Here is a 21,945-nt window from a genome sequence, read left to right as displayed (position 1 = left end):
CACCATCTTCTCCTTACCCCCTCCCCCCAATCTCCCACATCTTCACCTCCGCCTGACCTCCTTCACCACCCACTTTAAAAGCCTCCTTGATTACCCATGCCATTGCAGTTAAATGTAAAGATTATACCATTTTTTTTTGGTTGGCAGGTCTGATTTTCTGATTATGTTCACATATATTTCAATTTCAATTTCCCACTCTCAAGTGCCGTATCGAACAACAAAAATTGTCTCCCAAGTCTCCAAACTACATTCAAACCTGCCCTGACGGCCACCTCTATAAGACGGCCACCTGTACAAACGGCCACTTTCCATTTCCCCCCTTGCGTTTTTTCTATATAATTTAACTGTAAAACGGGCACCTGTCCAATGCGGTCGCGGCCACCATATTTTAACACACAACCCCTATCACATTAAACAATAACACCTGTCTTAGATGGCCACCTTAGTGACTTCATTGCGTTTTGTGATAAATTGTGCCTTGGCCCCTGGCGTTGTGGGCGAGCCGTCATAATTCAATCACCTGTCGTTGTTGTTAGGTAGTCCCTCCAACCGATCAAGTTGCGTAGGCCCCTCCCACTGTTGACCAATAGCTACCAATTTTCAGCTGCTGGTGAGGTAAGCGTGTGATCCCTCATAACCCATAAGCCCCGCCCAGAACTCTTACACAAATCGTAAGTGAGACGAGTGGTCACTGTTTACCCAGTCTGTAACAATGGACATTGACGTGAACTTGTGACAAAAGCGTCCCTCGTTCTCCGAGTGGTGGCGACCCATGTGTTTGTTTTCCTCGCCTGACACATTTCGTTTTATTATCGCCCTCGTGCAAAATCAGCAACAAAATAAAAATTACAAACAAAATACAAACCAACAACAACGACAATTAAGACCACAACAATGCGGCTTCTTTCGATTGGGACCTCAGATGGAAATTGTTTGTTTTCTTCATCTTGATCGGTCCTGCCTAAGACGGCCACCTGTCTTATACGACCACTTTCCTCCTTGACAATGGGTGGCCGTCTTACACAGGTTTGACTGTACATTGAGAGATACTCGCTGGCAGTATTGCAGTCACGCACAAGTCATTTTTGCAGCCTTTGAGAAACAATACTGTCCACGTACTGTAAACTAGATTTTTATCGCATGCAACTTGATGTCGCGATTTTTAAAGAGTTTTGTAAATTCAAGTTATTCGCGAAATGTTAACAGGGCAATGCATCATTGGGACACATGAAGCTGTTTGACTCTACGCGAAAATGGAAATGGCTAAAAACTTGGAAAAATAACAGCTCACCAACAGGGTTGGAAACCTTTCTTGTAAATAATCTAAATTGTGTTGATGGGAGTCTAAAAAACCTACATTTAATTTTAACTGTCAAGTTTCTGAATGGTTCAAATCTCTGAAGCTGCTTGTGAAAGAAAAACAAATGTCTGTTACAACTGTTAAAATGTACTAAGCCCAAAGTTTTGAAAATTTCTTTTGTTGCTGTTTCTTAATCTGTGGTATCGGTTGCATGTGCTCCAGAATATATTTTGTCAAAATTCAAATTCTAAATGTTGGGGGGAAAAAGCAAGAAAATGTGCATAATTTAAGCACAATTGTTAAAAGAATGAAACTTTTTTTTTCTCTGTCGTGAGAAATGTTGCTTTCTGGGTGTAGAGCATTTTAGCAGCTTGCTCATGAAATATCTTGTACAACTGTTGACTCTTTGTTACTTACTGCCCCTAGTGCGAAATGAAAACATTTGAATGACTAAATTTGTTCCTATTTTGGACCTGACAATTGCATGAGCTTTCTTTCATAAAGGCTGACGGTTTTATTTAAACTTTTTTTTATGCATTTATAAAGCTTGTATGTTTCTGGTATTGTGGTGTTTGATTTTCATTTATGCAATATTTTATTGTGATACTGTTCACTGTGATCATAATTATATTGGTTGGTGTGGTTCGAACGCCTGGGTGGTAGTGCTGTGCAATCAGTTCCTGTTCAAGGACTTTGTATTCAGTCATGGTCCAATGATCACAAGTCTGTGAAATTGCAAATTGAAAACAGTTATGAGTCATACAGACTTCAATTATGGTTTTGGTCTATGAATGTGCCGATGTCATTACAAGTGAGCTGTTGTGCTAGTCAGATGGCCGATATGATAGAAAGAAAAGAAGAGAAGAGGCACTATTCCCATAGACGGGACAGTATTTTTGTCAGAGGTTCATTTCAGATGGCTGTCATGTTGTGTGGTGCAAGGCTGCTGTCAAATTGCAGTGTAGGAATCTATGAAACGTAACTTGTGTCTTTATCAAGAATTTCCTTCTGTGCTTGAGAAAAGGCCATATTTCTTATTTTTATTGTGAATTGTTCTATAGTAGTGGTATCTGGACATAAATTGCATCTGTTCCCGTGTTCTTTTGAGTAGTTTGCACAAGTAAATTATTTATTTTTATAGAACATTTTCACAATAACTGTTTTTTAGTTTAGAAGGCATAAGAAAATATGCAAAGACCTGTTAAGATTAAATAGCAATTTGTTTTTATCTTGTTTTAACTGCAGACAGACCAAAGTGAGCAAGCTAGGTCTATAGCTGCTGTGTATATTTTATCCTTTTGTTTTTTTCTTTTCCTCATGACATGAAAAAGTAAGAACCTGTTGTTTTGTTTTGTCCAGGTCACATCATCTTCCAGCTTCGCCAGCGATCAGCAGACTACAAGAAGCGCAGCAAGCGGCCGCGGGCCGTGTCACATGAAGATCTGCGCAACCACCAGAGTGACCAGAGGCACACAAACCTGGACATGCTGCCCTATCTGGTAGAGGTCAATGTGAGAGGTCAGTGCTGGGACGGAGATGATGTGTGTGACATTGCAGTGAAATGTCAAAAATGTGAATTTGAAAAATTAAAAAAACAGGACATTTTTACACCTGTCTGGCAATTTTTAAATAAAATTTTTATTTGTTTGGGCTCAGCACCTTCTGTGTCCATTTAAAAACACATATTTGTGTAGATTTTTCAGAGAAATATTAATCAAAGGCTCAAAAAATGTAAATTTGCAGTTTCCAAGGATGTTTAGGAAGTCACCAAACTTTGGCAGCCATTTTCTGGCTAATTTTACCTCTAACATCAGAGGACCCTCACCTCTTTCAGTCCAAATATGTGTGTGTGCCTGGTGAAAGGGACCACATGTCGCATTTTGAAAAATCCCGTATTTTGGCATTTTCTGGTACAGAATTCATTTCTGAACAATGTGCTTTTTAAATTTTGAAGATATCTTCAGTAGTTTTTGAGATATGGGAGATTTTGTAAGGCAGGGTACGGAAACAAAGTTTTGAGAAAAACGGCTCTAAAGTTTCACCTCTGTTTCTGCAGAAAAAACAAAAACAGAACACCCTTTTTTCATAACAAGTCACCATTCTAGTAAAAAGGTTTTGCTGTTGCTGAAATATAATGTTAAATCATGTTCATAATTATTATTGTTTTGTTTAAAAACTTGATACCCCCCTTCCTCCCCCTTCATCTCCTGCAACACACACAGGCAAAAAAAGTATCTTCACCACAGTAACTAGGGAACCTAACACTATCAATCATCAGGGTCAGAGGAAAACTTTTTGTTCCTTACCCACTTAACAAGATTGCCACATATCCAGATCTTAGAACCCAGACTCTCCAAGGAATAAATGAAATTTTGTTTTGCATACATTTAGAATTAAGAAAACAAAAATGCACTACTATGAGTAAGCTAGATCTAAACTAGATCTAGATTTAGTTCTAGATCTAGATCTAGGTTTATCAAGAAAGAACAGCGTTATGATAATTATTACTATTAATTTTCATTATAATAAATAATTATTAGTTTGCTAAATATAAATCTATTTCTATTATCACTGTTGTTTTTGTTGTTTTACCTGCTTCGCTCGGTTCTGCTTCAAGTGCGGGGTCTGGAACTGGCGATGGCACCACAGATCGAACTCATCTTCTTCCTCTTCTCCCAAATCGACGTCAGAAACGAAATAATCGCATATTACATCTCTAATGTCTTCTTCAGTTGCCATTCTGACATTCCAATGCGTCTAAGAGTATTGAGAAGAGACACAATTTCCTGCTCACGAATAGTACAAGATCTACTACTAATCTAACAGTACCGGTAGTACTGTTACAGCTGGCAGCTCCGCCGTGTTGTTGTGCTTCGAGACGACCTGACAACACAGTCGCTTCTCACAAACCAACTTTAAAAAGCAGCTTTACAATAAAAGAACAGCTTCAAAGTGTTTATATTACGTCTTCAAAACAAATTCACCACCACATTGAACAGGAATTTCAAGAAATACGGTTCGCACAGGGCAGAAATAGGCGATACAAGTTTGCTCTCCAAAGAAACAAAAGGGTATGGGTGCGCAAAGTTTCGCTTTGTTTACATGTTCTAGATATTCATGCGCACTACCTGCCATTGGAGAGCAGAGAGAATGACCTAAATTTTTAGTATGCAATGTGATTGGGTCGACTTTATGAATGGACAAGAGAAACCATCCGCAGTGTTTACCCTGAAAGCCAGTTTCCTCACGCATTTTTTGGGATTATGCAATATATCTCGGGTTAACAGACACCTTTTAAAATGTATTTTAAAGTCAAAATAACCCAAATCCTTGTAAATATCAATAAATAAATGGCTGAAGAATCCATTTTTAATGGAACTTAAATTTTGTCAAAAATTCTATTTTTGACTTTGAAGCCTGATATCTCGGTTTGAGAAAATGCGACATGTGGTCCCTTTCACCAGGCACACACACATATATTCAATTTTATTCAAGATAGATGGGTTTTTTTCATCAAAAGCCAGACAAATGAATAAGCTTTGATACCAATGACTCTGTATACCTAAAAATTGACGAATGCCTAATTCCACCGTAGAGTGAGACATACCCTTTTCTCTATGTTTTTATTATTGTTTTTGTCATGCTGGGAACATCACTTTAGACTTGGCTTAACTATCTGATTTTTGTTGTTGTTTTTGTGGTATTGCAATAGACAGTAATGTGAGGCGTGGTGACAAAATGAGTTTCTTCTCAGATTTTAGCCATATTAACTTAAATATATCAAATTTATAGGCTGAGGTTTTATAATTTCTTAGAGTGAAATGAAAAGGATATGTTAAACCTGAAGAAAATGAAGTTGAAAATCTAAAAATGTAACCCATGCATTGATTTTTTTTATTGAAATCTCTATTTAAGGATTGTGGGAAGTAAATCATTTCCCAGCATATCTTAGATGTGTGGGTGGATGGATGGAGGGTGCCACTTTTAGGTCCTGCAATTTCTTTCCCTCTATTGTTTCTGTCAGTCTATCTTGCTGGTTTCCCCCCTCCCCCCTTTGTCTTTGTCTTAAATGGTCATTTGGTATGGATTTGTTTCTCTTTATTCTGACAACACTAAAGTGACCAGTCTGTGTCACTTATTTTTGTAAGGACCAAAGAACAGATACTGATTTGTGCTCACTTTCATCTGCCTATTATGCGTAGTTGGCAGGTGCTCTAGTACGGTTTGCTATTTCTTCCCTGTCAAACATCTATCATCCTCGTCTCGCCTTTTTCCTTTTTTTTGTTGTAACATCTAATCTTCAGCACTTACATGACCTATGTGTGTTGCAAGTGCTGTAGAATTTTTACTAAAACATGATAATTTCTCTGCTTTTTCTTTCCAATCAAACATCTGTTGTCTTTATCTCTCCTCCTGCTTTCCTTTGTATGTTACTCTCAAGTAACACCCCTTAATCTTCAGCCCTTATGTGACCTAATTGTGTTGCAAGAGCTGTAAAACTCTTACTGAAACAAAAACTAATATGTTTTGTGTCCTGTGTCTGTGAGCAGGCAAACCCAAGAAACACGTGCTGCCCCTCAACGTGACCGAAGTGGTCAATGTCAAGGAAGTGGCCAACAACAGGACCGACTACACAGGGAAACACTTCTTGCAGGTCAGTCATAACAGTAGCCTGGTTTAGTAGGCTGTAGTTGGGTCAAAGGAGATATATACTATTTCTCTCTCTCTCTCTGTCTCTCTCTGTCTCTCTGTCTCTCTGTCTCTCTGTCTCTGTCTGTCTGTCTGTCTGTCTGTCTGTCTGTCTGTCTGTCTGTCTGTCTGTCTGTCTGTCTGTCTCTCTCTCTCTCTCTCTCTCTCTCTCTCTCTCTCTCTCTCTCTCTCTCTCTCTCTGTCTCTCTCCCCCTCTCCCTCTCCCTCTCCCTCTCTCTCTCCCTCTCTCTCTCCCTCTCTCTCTCCCTCTCCCTCTCTTTCTCTCTCTCTCTCACACACACACACACACACACACACACACACACACACACACACACAAACACACACACAAACACACACACACATACTATAAATGAACAATTGTTTTTGTTGACAATTATATTGCTAAAGCTAGACACAGAACCGGTATTCTGACAGTAGTAATCTAATGGAATATGTTTCACCTCCGTGTCCATTTAAAGTAAAATCACCTATCTTATTTCCGTGTCTCCCTTCAGCTGTCTGGCCCAGACATCCGTCCCCGGCACGGCGTCATCGCCCACACGGAAGGCATCGTGACTGTGACCCCCAACAGCCATGACGCCGAGACCTACGTGGAGAGGCAGCGCATTGACCAGACCACCATGCTAAAGCACGGCATGATGGTCCAGTTTGGCAAGGACCACGTCTACCGGTTCCTTGACCCTCGTTTCGAACAGGTGAGGCCGGCTGGCTGATGTGGTAACTTGTCCCGCACGATCATATGGCCTTATGCAGTAATCAGCGCTGTAGAACTTTTACCAAACAACATAAATGTAGTGTCTTGCGGGGGTGTTTTAGTGTTGCATGTTGCAGGATACCCAAGTTTGATCCTATGAGTCTTGAGTGGAGAGAAACTTATATTGAGTATCTCTGTCTTTTTGTTGAATTTTTTTTTATCCCTTTCTGCCCGGATTGGCTGTGAGAGACAGGGTCAAAAGCCAACCACCCAAATGATCTGAATTGTGTCGATGGGGGCGTAAAACAGACTGTACTTAACAAACTTTTAAAAATACTCTTATTTTATTTATTTACCCCTCTTTTCGATCAAACATATTTATATAACCTTATCTCTCCTTCTTCTTTCTATCAAACATCTGTCATCTTTATCTTCCCTCCTTAAAAACACCTACATTAAAAAATTTATTCGCCCCCTTCCCCACCCCAGCCTTCCATGCAGAACCAGCCATACCAGCTTCCCAACAAACCCGGCGTGCGCGGCCAGCCTCAGGAGACCAACTTTGACGTGGATGGACACATCGAGACTGTGCGGGGACCTTCGCCTGGGGACGGCTCTATGCAGTACGATGGCCAGCAGGGAAGGTGAGTGCTAAGGCTGTGCCAATACTCCAGTATTTTGCTTGTATTATCATCCCTACTTTGTTTTTTGTTTTTTGTATGGACGGATGAGTTTTTTGCTTGTATCATCATCATCCTTACTTTATTTTTAAAAACAGTCAGATGTGTCTTTTTTTGCCTGTGTCATCATCCTTACTTTATTTTTTATAATTGTCAGATGTCTTTTTTGGCTTGTATCATCTTCCCGACTTTGTATTTTCAATAGATACGTGTGGCTGTTGCTTGTCCCATCATCTGTACTTTGTTTTTCCAATAGACAGATATGTTTTTTGCTTGTATCATCATCTTTACTTTGTGTTTTCAATAGACAGATGTGTTTTTTTGCTTTTATCAAGATTCATACTTAGTTTTCCCCTTGTCCCTGTACCAGGGGTGTCCCCGACCGGTCTCCCACTTCCCCGCAGGCTATGTCGTCCCCAGACAATCTCCTACCTGCCTCTGTGGAGTTCTTCATGGAATGTGAGTACACACCTATGTCCTCACTCTTGTGATGTGACTGGCTAACACACAAATGTGTCAATTTGTTTAAAAAATTGGATGAATCGATAGTACTAAAGACTACATCCCACTATGTTATTTGTATATTGTAATGACACTGTTAAATCAAGATGTACATCTATTTCAGACAACCATTTTTCCCTCAATAATGAGTGGCCGCCTTGAAAAGTTTCAACATTACAATTAGGGTGGATAAGTCATGCTCGCTTAGTTTAGATTAGTTTTTGCAAGAGTTTTATAGAACTTGGCTTACAACACAAATTGGACATATAAGTGCTGAATATTAAAGGTGTTACTGAGAGTTATAAACAAAGAAAAGGAGGAAAGATAAAGACCATGGATAATTGAAAGGAAACAAGGAGCAAAACACACCGGAGCACCCACCAACCACTCGCAGTTTGACAGTACATTTCTGAATTGTATTTAGATATCTACACATTTTTAATTTTTTAAAAAATGCTTAAAACAAATTTTTGTTATTTGGTTTCCTGCAGCGGAAAGTCGTCTTCTGCAGGCGTCTATCTTGGAGGTGAACAGCAAACAGCTACAGTTCAAACTGGCTCCGACCTACACACTGTACCTGGCGGCACGCCACCTCCTGGCTGCTGGCTCTCCCATGGCCCACCGGCCACAGATAGTAGCCGATTTCGTCAGCCGCACTGCCAAACTGACCCAACAGGCGATACAGGTAAGTGAAAAAAGTCTTAAATGTAGCTGTTTTTCACATCTACACAATTAAGATCATACAGGAGACGGGATTCTGACCCTGCCTGTCAGGGCCAACCTAAACAGAGAAGATACAGTATCCCAGCAGAAAGACTGAGATACTCGACAAAAATTCTCCCCACTCGGGAATTGAACGTGGGTCTCCTAAAAATGCTGACAATTTTGGAACTGATGTTCATAAAGTTCAAGTTAAGATTGATGTTTCTGAGAATAGAAGAGTTGATAGAGGAAATCACAATTGTGTGTGGCCAGCCTAGATCATATGCTACAATATGACAAGTTTCAAATGCTGGTTTTGCTTTTTTTTATCCTTCTTTCCTTGTGAATTGTTTATTCTATAGCCTTTGCATAGCTGTGTCTTCGTGGTTGATAGTCTTTATTTGTTTTTATTTTTTTATAATCCTAACCTTTTGGTTGCTTGTTTTTCTTGAAAGTCTCAGTGATTTTAAAAATGATGTGCCGTTTATGTTGCTGCAAGGAAAAATAAGAGTCTGTTTTTACTGTGAATCTCTACTGGATTTTACTTGGTGGATGGAATTGATGGTGTTTGGTTGGCAAGTGCTCTGTTGCAGTTTGCTCCTTCTTTCTTATGAAACATCTGTTGCTCACATCTCTCCTCCTTCTGCTCTATGTATGTTACTTTCAAGTAACACCTTTAATCTTTGGCACTCACTTGTGTTTGTGTGCAGATGTTTGTGGAAGAGAGGATGTGTAAAAGGGGGTGCGTATGGTTATATGTGCATACCTGTGTGGGTGCATGATGAAACGCTAAATCATTGTGTCAGCATCTAGACAATAAAGATTTATCTCATCTTTTCTAATCGTATTTGTGTTGCAAGTGCTGTAACTTCTTTACAAAACAAAACAAAAATCGTAAAAAAAACAACAAACTGCAATGCAATTGTACTGTATGTTTACAGGATCAACACAATGACCCCCCGTCCCTGGCTTTCTGGATGGCCAACTCTTCGGAGATCTTGCACATGGTGAAACAAGACCGCGACCTTCACCCCTGCAGCTCTGAGTCCCAGGAGATGCTGGCCGAGGCCGTCCAGATGGCCTTCCACCACCTGGTTCGATGCCTTCAGGGGGACTTGCAGCGTGTCATGTCGGCGTTTTTGGATCCCACCGACGATAATGTCAATGATGGTGGGTTGGATGGGTTATATATGAAGGGGAGAGGGAGGGTAATGGTGGGTGGTAGTGGAAGGGAAGTGGTTGTCCGTGCTGCTTTTATGGACTCCACAGACAATGTTAATAATAGTGGGTTGGAAGGGCTTGCAGTAGATTTTATTTCAGGAAGGAGAGGGAGGTGGGGTGGGGGTTGTCCTTTCTGTTTATGGACCTCGCAGACGATAACGATATTAGTGAAGGTGGGTTGGAAGGGCTTTGAGTACATGCATGCGCTTTTATTGGAAGAAGAGGGGCGTTTGGGGATTATAGTCTTAGTCTTGAGGGGAGACTTGCAGAGGGTTGTATTGGTATTTTTGGGATCCACAGCTGATAATGATGGTGGGTTGGAAATGGTTAATATATTTGTTTTTTTAAGCATTCATTTGTTAATGTATTTGTATTCTATCCTTTGTTCATTCATTCGTTCCTTCATTTATTCTTTGGTTTGTTCATTCATTCTTTCACATGTACTTTCTTTTGTTCATTTGTTCATATATTTATTCCTTCTTTTGTTCCATCTTTCATTTATATATTCCTATTTTAGTTAATTCGTTCATTCCATTTATTCCTCTCCTCCCTTCCAGAGATGGGCCAGCGCTACAACATGGGTCGCCCCACCCTGAACGACGTGCTCAACACGCTATCGGCGGCCATGACACTGCTGCGTCGTTGCCGCGTCAACGCCGCGCTGACCATCCAGCTGTTCTCCCAGCTGTTCCACTTCATCAACATGTGGCTGTTCAACATCCTGGTCACCGAGCCCCAGCTGCAGCTGTGCACGCGGCCCTGGGGCGTCCGGCTGAAGAGCCGGCTGGGCAGCGTGGAGGCCTGGGCGGAAAAGCAGGGGCTGGAGCTGGCCGCGGATTGTCATTTGTGTCGCATCATACAGGTGGGTGTGTGTCATGTTTTTGTCGTATCATACAGGTGGGTTTGTGTCATATCATACAGGTGGGTTTGTGTCGCATCATACAGGTGGGTTTGTGTCATATCATACAGGTGGGTTTGTGTCATGTCTGTGTCATATCATACAGATGGATGTGTGTCATGTCTGTGCCACTTGTGTCGTGTCATATCAGTGGGGTGTATCGTTTTTGTGTCACTTTTGTTGTATCATACTTGTGGTTGCGTGTCATGTTTGTGTCACTTGCGTCGTATCGTACAATTGGGTGTAAGTCTGTGTGTGTCACTTGTTTTGTATCATACTGGTTGCATGTCATGTCTGATTATTGTTATTTTAATTAGTATCATTATTCTTATGTTATCCCCAGGCTGCTCACCTCCTGCAAGCGCCCAAGTCGAGCGCTGACGACATCACCAACATCAGCTCCACCTGCTTCAAGCTCAACTCCATGCAGCTGCGTGCACTGTTGACGCGTTACTTACCAGAGCCTGGGGAACCACACGTGTCGGACACGTTCATCGAGCGTGTTGTGTCCATCGCAGAAAACATGGCGGATGAGCTCACTCGCACTGACGGGCGGGAAGTGCGACTGGAGGAAGACCCTGACCTTCACCTTCCCTTTTTGCTGCCGGAGGACGGCTATTCTTGCGACACAATCCGAGGGATTCCAAAGGGCTTGCCGGAGTTTGTTCATTACCTGGAGACTGAAGGTGAGAAACGTAACTTATCAGTTTGTAGCTAGTATGGAAACTTTTCTTTCATCATTTCTTCGCTAGTGTGGAAACTTTTCTCTCATCAGATCTTACCTGGTATGGAAACGTTTGTGTTATCAGTTATTATCAAGTATACCGATGTATGGTGTAGAGGTTAGATGCTTCGCAGTTGCACACAGGAGACCCGAGTTTGATTTGTTTCCTCAAGTGGGGAGAAGTTTTATCAAGTATGTCGCTCTTTCTTTCTTCTGGTAACCCTCTCAGCCTAGGTTAGCCCTGACAGGCAGGATCGAAAACCTGCCTCCTAAATGATCTAATAAATTGTGTCGTAAAAACACCTACATTTGAAACATTTTTAAAATCTTTTTATCAGAATTGATAGTGAGAAAGATTTTTCATCAATTTTGCCGCTACTGCTGTCACCAGTTCCTGAGTCCTTTCTGACTGGGAAAACCTGAGTTGTTCTAAATTTGTTGTCTTGTAAGAGTTTGAAGAATTACGGTTCAATTGTATATTTACTTCTGGTTTTTTAAAGTTTTCTAAAATCTTTTGAGTGAGGGGATTTGATAATGCTTTTGAAAGTGTTTGCCAGTTATTGCAGTTTGTTATTTTGTTGGTGGTTTGTGAGTGCTGTGTTATGGTTCACTCCTTCTTTTCTATCAAACATCTATTGTCCTTATCTCTCCTGCTCCTTTTTTTTTGGTAAGTTACTGTCTAGTAGTAACAGGTATATTCTTTGGTACTAATATGACCTATTTAAGTTGCAAGTGCTGTTAAACTCTTACTAAAACTAATAAACAATTGTTTCTTTGAATGATAATATCAAGTAACAGCTGTAGTCTTCGGCATTTTTATGGTCTTTTTGTGTTGCTTTCAAGTACTGTTAAACGTTTAACTAAAACTATTTCTTTCCCTCTTGTTCGCGATGGTGCAGGTATCTGCCGGTACACGGTGAACAACAACGCCTCTGGCAGCTGGACGGTATACATGGGAGATGGTGGTCCGCAGGATGTGAGTTTGCTACTTGTTGTCTCATTGATGAGCACATGCACGTGCATTGCAAACACATGCACATACGTGCACACACACACACACAGAGAGAGAGAGAGAGAGAGAGAGAGAGAGAGAGTCCATATCTCTAGCCCTTCTTTTTTTTACATGGTACTCTCTAGTGACAACTCATATCTTCAGAACTAACACTACCTAATTGTGTTGCAAGTGCCGTAAAACTTATCTTAATAAAAGTTGCATGCTTGAAACTGTACACTGCAAGCACTGGCCCCCACAGTATTGTACACGAGCTGCTCCACAGGTACACACAGGTACACCTGAGTCCATTGACACAGCTACTTTATCAATGTTGTATCAATGTTATCAGCTCTAAGTGGTCAGTGGTCCCATTACACCTGTCATTTGTCTGATAAGCTTTTGTGGCGGGCTGGACTAGCTTTAAATCCAACACCCCCCCCCCCCCCCCCCACACACACACACACGAACACACGAAGACATTAATGTGGATTTTGGATTTGTACAGCTGCCAGCTGTGTGTGTGTGGGGGAGGGATTACCTTATCCTGTAGTTTTCTACTCCGTTTCCCTTTCCCTCTTCCTCCCTTAGGCTGTCTCGGTCACAGATGTATGCAAGTGTTTAGTTCTAACTGCTGTGAAATATTTTATTCATGTACTGTCCACAAGCGTTACTATTTTCTTTGAGATTATTGTTCTCCATGTTAAGCATCAGCTGACATTGGAAGCTGAAGTGACTGTGTGGTCTGTTCTTTTTGCTTTGTTGAAACTTGTCTTTATCATAATTTGTTCTTGGTGAAATGTGGCTGATATTCTGTGTTTGCTTGTTGCAAAACTTTACAGCTCGTGTATAGCAGTTTGTTTGACAAAATTTTGTGTGTGAATGCTTTCTGTAAGCTCTGACAGGCGTCTATGGCAAGCGATAGACCTGTGTTCGATTCCTGAGTGAGGAGAATTTTTATTATCTCAGTTTTTCTGTTTGGATGTTGTACTCCTCTCAATCTGGGTTGTCCCTGACAGGCAGGGTTGAAGCCTAATTCCTGAATTATTTAAATTGTCTTGATAGGGGCATAAAAAAGTAAGCTCTCTACTTCTTTTTCCCCCCTCTGTCTGTCTGTCTGTCTGTCTGTCTGTCTGTCTGTCTGTCTGTCTGTCTGTCTCACTCTTTCCCCACTCTAAATGAATGTTGTTGCGCTTATGTACTTCTTTTGACTCAAACAAGCTTACAGAATGTCCCATTGTTTGAAGCCCTGACATCTCTGTGTGTTTTGTTTTGTACAGATGAAGGGAGGGCCAGTGAGCCCCGGTCTGCCGGCCACGCCAGAGATCATCACACTGTCCTTTAATAAGGTCAAGGGCAGCATGGGACTCAGCATTATTGAGGCCACGGTGAGTGCTGGATGCGGGTGCTCTGGTGTGGTTTTGCTCCTTCTGTCCTATCAAACATCTGTTGTTCTTATCTATCTTTAAGTTGGCAAGTAGTTGGAGGGTGCGACTAGTAGGCCCTTCTTCCTTTTTTTCCCTCAGTTGTTTCTGTCTGCCTGTCTTGCTTCTTTCATGCACTATATGACCATTTTTATGTCAATGTTCTTCTCTTTACCCAAACTCAAACCAACAAATTTTTCTGTTCTCTCACATTAGTTGTTGTATTACTGGACATTATCTGCTGTATTTTCAGATGTAAGTTGTTTTCGTTTTGGTTTTAGTTGTTGTATTTTCAGCTGTTGTCTGTTTTCTTGCAGGGTGAGGGCCAGACGGAACAAGGCATCTACATCAAGTCTGTGGTTGAGGGTGGGGCCGCTGCTATGGTGAGTGGATGTTCGGATCTCATGTGATGTAGCATCACAAAATGAGGGACTTTTACGTGTTGACTTAGACTTGGTTTCCCTCGTACGATGTTTGTAGTGTCAGTTTGTCTTTGCAGGTTCCCCAGCCATGTATGACTGTTGTGTCTCTGTGCTTCTCAGTGAATGTCTTTTTGTGTGTCGACTACTTAGCATAAGATTCTGCCATACCCCATTTTGAAAAGTGACTATGACGGAGTCTTATGCTGATCAGTTGAAATGTGTTCTTTTGGCAGATTGCAGATGTATATGTATTTGGAAGGGTTGTAGTACGTTGAATGGGTCAGTATGCTTGACTTTCAATTATTGTTAAATGCCTATAGCCACCAGGGAGTGGGCACTATAGAAGTGAACTTTATTATTATTATTATTATTATTATTATTATTTTAAAAAAACAGTAATTGACTTTTGTTGTTCTTTTTCTCTTATTTAGGATGGGCAATTGCAGGCAGGAGATCAGCTGTTGGAGGTAGATGGGAAATCTCTCATTGGACTCTCACAAGACAAGTGAGTTTTCGTGGGTGGTTGGTGGGTGCTTTGCTGTGGTTTGCTCCTTCTTTTCTATCCAACATCTATCATCCTTATCTGTGGGTGGTTGGCGGGTGCTCTGGTGTGGTTTACTGCTTCTTTCCTGTCAAACATCTTTCTTCCCTCCCCTTCTTCCTTTTTATGTTTGTTACTCTCTTGTGACAGCTCTAATCTTCTGGCGCTCATATGGCCCTATGCAGTTGTGAGCGCTGTAATACCTCTACTAACACTAAAAACATCCTTATTTCTCCTTCTTTTCTTTGTTTATTACTCTCTAGTAACACCCCTAATCTCCTCCTTCTTTTCTTTGTTTATTACTCTCTAGTAACTCCCCTAATCTTCAGCACATACATGACCTATTTGTGTTGCAAGTGACTAAAGCTTGTATTTGAACTAAACTGAAATGTGTAAAGTGTGAATTCCAGGATTTGATCTGTATTGATTTTAAAAGTGTTTTGCAATGGTGTAATATTGTGTATTTGATATTCTTTGTATGTATATTTGTGTGCTGTACTTTTGTTTGCCATTATGACCCCAGAGTGTAATTTATTTTATTTATTTGTTTATTTGTTTGTTTATTTATTGATCAATTAATTGCTTTTCCCACCTCGTGTCTCAGGGCAGCTGAACTGATGACCAAGACGGGTCAGGTTGTGCGTCTGAAGGTGGCCAAACAAGGAGCCTTCTACTGTAACTTGAGCAACCTTCTGAGTCAACCTTCGCCCACCAGTCAGAGAGGTGAGTATCGGCTTGGCAGCCAATACAGGGACCAGTGTAGGATATTGTAATTCAAATGTATGGGTGGCCATAACTGTGCCTGGTCCAGGATATTACAGTGCAAGTCTATGGGGGGGGGCCATGAGAGTGCCTGGTCTAGGATATTGTGATTAAGTCTGTGGGCAACTATGACAGTGTCTGGTCTAGGATATTGTAATTAAGTCTATGGGCAACTATGACAGTGCTCGGTCTAGGATATTGTAATTAAGTCTATGGGCAACTATGACAGTGCCCAGTCTAGAAAATTATAACGCATGTCTATGGATGGCCATGACAGTTCCTGGTTTAGGATATTATATGTCTTTGGGCAGCCATGACAGTGCCCAGTCTAGGATATTTTAAGTCTATGGGCAGCCATGACAGTGCCCAGTCTAGGATATTAATTCAAGTCTATGGCGCAAAGACACTCAGTCTCGCACAAGCAGTGACTGACTTAACCAGATCTGTGTCGATTCTTTACCCCTTGGAGCTTTCCCTGTCTCCATCTATCTTGTCACGTATTTTTTTCTTCCCTCAGCCATCCACAATCGTGGGCCCGGTGGGATTAAAGCAGCCAAAGATGACGGGCCGCCACCTCCTTACGATGGACTGGATAACAAACCTGTCAATGGATATGGTTAGTAGAATCTCTTTTTTTCATCTTGTGCATTTGTTCTGTCATTCCATTTTTTACCCCTGTGAATAGGTACCAATGCCTATGTCAGGATGATGATAAGGCAGCTCTTCTTGACTCAAGATATACACATAGACTTAGAAATTTGTGTTGGCGTGTGCTGTGTTGTGGTTTTCTTCTTTTTTCCGATCAAAATCTATCGTCCTGATCTCTCCTCCTTTTTTGTGTTTGTTACTCTCTTGGGTGCTATTGACTGAAGTGTCTTAAGGCCATTCCCAAAGGGGGGACATTAACATGTTCTTAGGCTCAGTAGAATTGTAAATGGGCTAATTCATCAATGTCATGCTTATAACTGTGCCTGAACTGCATATGGGGAACTGCTGATTTCTAACTCTGATCTTCGGCTCTTGTATGATCATTTTGTGTTGCAAGTGCCATAAAACTCTTATTAAAACAGAAATGTTATTTAACCAAATTTGAAAGTAGTTTGTCTCTTCATTTGTATATTTTGTGTGAAGTATTGCTTTCAGAATTTTTTATATGTGGAAAGCAAAGTATTCAATCCATATCATATTCCTACACTTAGTGCTTGTGTTGATCCTTTGTTCGTTTTTTGTTTCTTTCTCAGACCAGGACAACAGACGGAGAGGTCCTGACCACGGAGGTCATCCGTCTGACCCCTACCAGCGTCGAGACATCGGGGACCCACGCTCCAAGTCCACCTCCAACCTGCACGTGGACACAAACTTTGACCCGCGCAGTGGGCCGGCGGGTGAGCCCTCCCACTTGCGTCCCGCGCAGTCTGTGGGCATGCTACACCCATCCTCCCCCGGCTACGGCCAGTACTCCCCGGGGGGCCGCAGACAGGACCTGCGACCCAACGATTACGAGAACCAGCCCCACTACCCGCCCTCCCAAGGGTCAGGGGAGCGCTCGTCGTACGACGGAGGACCCCCTAGACAACAGCAGCAGCAACAGGGGTATAATTTTGCCGATCCCCGACAGAACATTCCGGGCCCAGGTAGAGGAAGTAGTAGCCAGTACCCGCCTGGCGGTGGTGGTCCACAGGGTTATCCCCCCCAACAGGCCCCGCAGCAGCGAGCTTCAGACAGATCGTCGGTTTCGTCGAGGGCATCTTCAAACAGCGCCAAGGACGCGCGGCCCCAGTCGGCCTACTTCGACCCCCAACACACGCGGGACGTGAACAGCATGATGCAGGACGGTCCTTCCCCCTCGTCCCGTCCGCGGTCTGAGGACGTGTCGGCGGGCAAACTGCGAGAGTGGCAGGACAAGTATGAGGGAGGAGGGGGTGGAAACAGCCCGCCTTACAGCAACGTGGGACCCCAGGCCAGAGACCTGCCCCCTCAGCCACAGCACAACCCACCGCCCAAACCCACAGCCCACCAACGACTGTTCAGCCAGCCCACGGGCGGTGGTGGTGGCAGTGGTGGGCCCCCACAGAAGGTGAACAACACGGCCAACAACCGGCAGCCTAACTTTTACGAGAACACAGCGCCCTTACAGCAAGAACCTTCCCCAGCATTCCATCAGCTGCACCGGCCACCCAGTGACAGCGAACTGCGGCCCAAAGTGGCCCCTAAACCGGCCATCGCTCCCAAGCGGAACCAAGCCCGAGTACCCCCTGTGGAGGTTCCGCTGATGCGAGTGGACAACCGGCAGACGCAGCCCCACTTCTTCGGCGACCGCCAACCCCCGTCCCCGGCGGGACAACAGGGCAGTCCTCACATGGTACAGCAGCCGGGCCACCCACAGCAAGCAGGGAGGGGTCAGCCAGACAGCCGGGGTCAGCACGACCCGAGGCAGGGGATGGACCCCAGGAATGGTCAAGACCCTAGGTTGATGTCCGACCCAAGAAATGGTCAGGACCCAAGAATGATGTCAGACCCCAGGAACGGTCAAGACCCCAGGATGATGTCGGATCCAAGAAATGGGCCAGATGTGCGGAACAACATGTCGGATCCTAGGAACGGCCCAGTTCACGACCCAAGGTCTATGCCAGACCTCCGAAGCATACCAGACCCGCGCAATGACCTCCGAAACATGCCCGACCCTCGCAACATCACAGACTTGCGAAATGTTCCCGACCCACGGAACGTCGTAGACCCACGGACTATGACCGACCCACGCAATGTTCAACAGCAGCCTCAGCGGGGAGGAGGAGGCTACCAGCAGCAGCAGCCTGACATGCGCAGCGGCGGTGCTAATAATAGCAACGTACCATCTCCACACTACCCTGACCCTCGCCAGGGAAGAAACGCCCCACAACAGAACGTCAGCTTCCGTCAAGATCCGAACCAGCAATCGTACGGAGGCTACCCCCAGGACCTGCCGCCTCCCCCGAGCCATACGGAGCTGCCCAGCCCTGGCCACGGTGAGGACTACCAGGAGGAGCTCCCTCCTCTCCCTCCCCCACCCTCCCAGGAGGACCTGGTGGAGAAGAAGCTGGCGGAGGAACAGCAGAAGTTGATGGAGCACATCAATGCCACCAACCAGTACCTGGCCACTGACAGCAGGTAGGCCTCACGCCGTCGCAGATGACAGCCTTAGACTTGCCAGCCTCAGAAGTACAAAATTCTGTTTGCGCAATACCTTGATTTGAGAAATTTGAAGTACAAAATTTTGAGTTTCACATCATGTCAAACTTTTTCAAATGCAGTTCTTTTAATATCTTGATTATGACTTCAAATAATCTGATAATTTTGAAAGAACACATAGAACATTTGGTTACTGACCTAATTGTCCTAATAACTCGAAACGGCATAAAATGTCTGATTGAACTATGTAATTCTGAGGGAGCGAGTTGTCATGAATTGTCTGGGACTGCCCCAGATTTGGAAATTGTGAATTTGAAAGCTTTGCCTTATCAAGTACACTACACCTAAACCTGTCACGCTTGATGTAGTTTTTGTTTGTTGTCTAATCTAATGTTTTCCCCCAGGGCAGTGCCACTGACTGTAGTGTCTTTAGGCCATTCCCCAAAGGGGGACATTTCTCGTTCAAGCACAGTAGAATTGTAAATGGGCTCATTCATGTCACGCTCATTGTCATTTTCCTCTACTTCTTTTGTATGTTTGTCACTCTTGTGACCTGCTATTTCCGGGGTGCCTTGATAGTTGATGCAGACCTTGTGCTGTTGAAGCTAGAGAGGTGAGCAGAGTAAGTCTGATTCCCTGTAAAGACTTCTCTGTTGACACCCACCCCTTGGCGCTCATTATGACCTTATGCAGTTGCGAGCGCCGTAAAACCCTCTGCTATAATAATAAAAAAAGAAATAATCTAATGTTGGGTGTCCCTGACTGGGCTTTGAAGAAGTTAGCAAGCCCACATCCTCATGAGGCATTTCAGGATGATGCTTTACTTTAACTGCTCTGACCAATCAGAGTAAATGTGAGATATGAGGAGAAAATGGGTTTATTCGCGCAATCCACGAATGGAGATGTAAGCTGAAAATCAGCATAAGTTAAGATTTGTAGATGTTCAGTTGATGCCATTTTCTTCAAGTTAAACATTTTTTTTATCGTATGGAATGTACAAACTCCACCTATAATTTGATGTATCTATGTCCATATGGCTAAAGTCTTAGAATTAACTCATTTTGTCAACATACCTCAGAGTAGAATAAATATGAGGGGGGGGGGGGGGGGGGGATTTCCTGAGATACTAGATGGAAAGATAAAACATGTTTCTGATTTGGAGAAATTGGTGATGAATCATAGATAGATGGAGATGGAATAGAAGAACTTTTAGGGGAATTGTGAGAGATGAATGCAGGACGGGAGGAAGAAAATCTTGAACTGATGAGGAAATTGTTATTGGAAGGATCTGTATCATAGTTACAAAAGTTGTGTTATAAAGTAATAAACTTAGAGTGCATCTGTTGAGGCATAGAAGATTTGTATGAAGGGGTGTAAAGGTTATACACCGAAAGCAAAGCACACATCTGGAGAGGCATAAATTAGTATGAGTTTGAATAAAATTTATATAACATAAGTAAAACACAAATAAGGTATACATCAGTATGAAATGGTGTAATAGTTATATAATATATGTAAAGGACACATCTGGGGAAGCATATATTAACGTGAATTGGTACCTGTTTTTCTCTGACTTGAGTGTATGTATGCTTGTTGTTTTTTTCCCTTACACAAAGAATTATATTTTTTTCTTTGTCTTTCCCCAGGGGAAATCCAAGGTACAGTCCAAACACGTTCCAACCAACACAACCATCACATCAGCAGCCACAGTATCATCAGCCCCAACAGCAACAGCACAGTCGCTATCAGCAACAGCAGCAGCCGCAACAGCAGCAGCCGCAACAGCAGCAGCAGCAGCAACATCAGCAGCAGCACTCACTGACCCGAGTTCTCCCCCCTGGAGTGGACACGAGAGACTCCCCGCTGGGCTACCAGGTGGCCCCGGACCCGAACCATGGAGACCCCGAGCTACAGCATCCCAACTACCAGAACATCGGCTTCGCCAACGAGGTCCACTCCACGTCGGGCCCCGACGGCCAGGCCCCTCCGGTGCCCCAACCCCCGTCGGAGTACGAGTCCTACGACAACCCCGCTCTCAAGTCACAAGGCTTCCAGGTACATGCAGGCACTCTCATTTCCTCACACAGACATCTGTGGTGTAGTGGTTGGGTTCTTTGTTGTCACAAGCAGGAGACCCTGATTTGTTCCCCGTGTTGGGGAAATTTTTTTATTGAATATCTCGTCTTTTTTTTCTGGGAGTTGTATCCCTCTCAGCCCAGATTGGCCCTGACAGGGAGGGTTGGAAGCCTGCAGTGAAGTCATTGAACTCATGGTGCTACAAATGACAGAGAGAGAGATGGAGAGAGAGAGAGATAGAGAGGAAGAGAGAGAGAGAGAGAAAATATGAATGTGTGCATACAGAGTAGAGGTGTTTCCGCATGTGATACATGTATTTATGTCCTTTTTTACTGTGTGAATGCATGAGTGCACCTAACCTTTATAAAAATCCACTCCCATTGTAAATGACAAGACAAAATTTGCCCTGTGAAATGAATAAAGATTGTCATTGTCAAACTGTATATGTCCATCAGGTGAAGCCAGCTGTTCCAGCCTTGAAACCCAAGCCTCGGGAGCGCAGCGAGGGCTCGTCACGTTCGGCGTGGGATCGGGACGCTCGTGAAAAGGCTGAGGAGGAAGAGCAAGAAGAACTGTTTAGGGCCAGAGAGCAAGAGATCTCAGAGCTGGAGGCCCGTCCGTACTTAAACCCTCAGGTACCCGAACTATGGGCTGATCTTTCAGTTTATTAGGAAGAGTTTTACGGCACGTGCAACAAAATTAGGTCATAAAAGTGCTGAAGATTAGAGAAGTTACTAGAGAGTATCATAGAAAGAAAAGTGTAGTTTAGATCGTTTCCGTATACCAATGTTCTGCTGAAAACTCTGGAATTTTTTTTCCCTGTACCAAATTTGCTTGTTTCTAATATTTTGTTTTAGGATAGTGGTATTTACAGAATTTTTTATTGGTTGATGTTACTGATGACTGACTGATGTTTTAGTTTGTGTTGACCTTTCTGATGAGAAATGACTTTGACACCCTCCTTTGTTTTCTCCTGATCAGGACCAAGAGCGGCTACGCAAGTTGAAAACGCAGCAAGAGTTTCAGAGACGTGTGCGAGAGATTGCTGAGAAAGGAGACTACGAGTATGATGATGATGATGATCTGACGGAGAGAATTTTTGTGAGTAGTGGGATTTAGGGGGGGGGG

General features: G+C 43.2%; 1 protein-coding gene across 1 annotated transcript in view; it reads left to right on the top strand.

Moving 5' to 3' along the window:
* The window catches only part of LOC101853852 (afadin), a gene marked incomplete in the record, with an annotated part of 77,252 nt that overhangs the window by 47,626 nt on the left and 7,681 nt on the right, over positions 1 to 21,945 (top strand). The window contains 19 exon segments of the mRNA XM_013082525.2: positions 2,660 to 2,818; positions 5,851 to 5,954; positions 6,508 to 6,708; positions 7,197 to 7,351; positions 7,758 to 7,846; positions 8,380 to 8,573; positions 9,532 to 9,760; positions 10,369 to 10,673; positions 11,053 to 11,395; positions 12,333 to 12,409; positions 13,705 to 13,812; positions 14,166 to 14,231; positions 14,702 to 14,775; positions 15,416 to 15,534; positions 16,091 to 16,189; positions 16,815 to 18,720; positions 20,388 to 20,796; positions 21,273 to 21,452; positions 21,799 to 21,918. Of these exon segments, the coding sequence (XP_012937979.1) occupies positions 2,660 to 2,818; positions 5,851 to 5,954; positions 6,508 to 6,708; positions 7,197 to 7,351; positions 7,758 to 7,846; positions 8,380 to 8,573; positions 9,532 to 9,760; positions 10,369 to 10,673; positions 11,053 to 11,395; positions 12,333 to 12,409; positions 13,705 to 13,812; positions 14,166 to 14,231; positions 14,702 to 14,775; positions 15,416 to 15,534; positions 16,091 to 16,189; positions 16,815 to 18,720; positions 20,388 to 20,796; positions 21,273 to 21,452; positions 21,799 to 21,918 (4,937 nt within the window).

This window comes from Aplysia californica, unplaced genomic scaffold (assembly GCF_000002075.1).
Source record: "Aplysia californica isolate F4 #8 unplaced genomic scaffold, AplCal3.0 scaffold00179, whole genome shotgun sequence".
Taxonomy (NCBI): domain Eukaryota; kingdom Metazoa; phylum Mollusca; class Gastropoda; order Aplysiida; family Aplysiidae; genus Aplysia; species Aplysia californica.
Note: the sequence above shows the minus strand (reverse complement) of the source record. Positions and strands in the feature narration are given on the sequence as shown.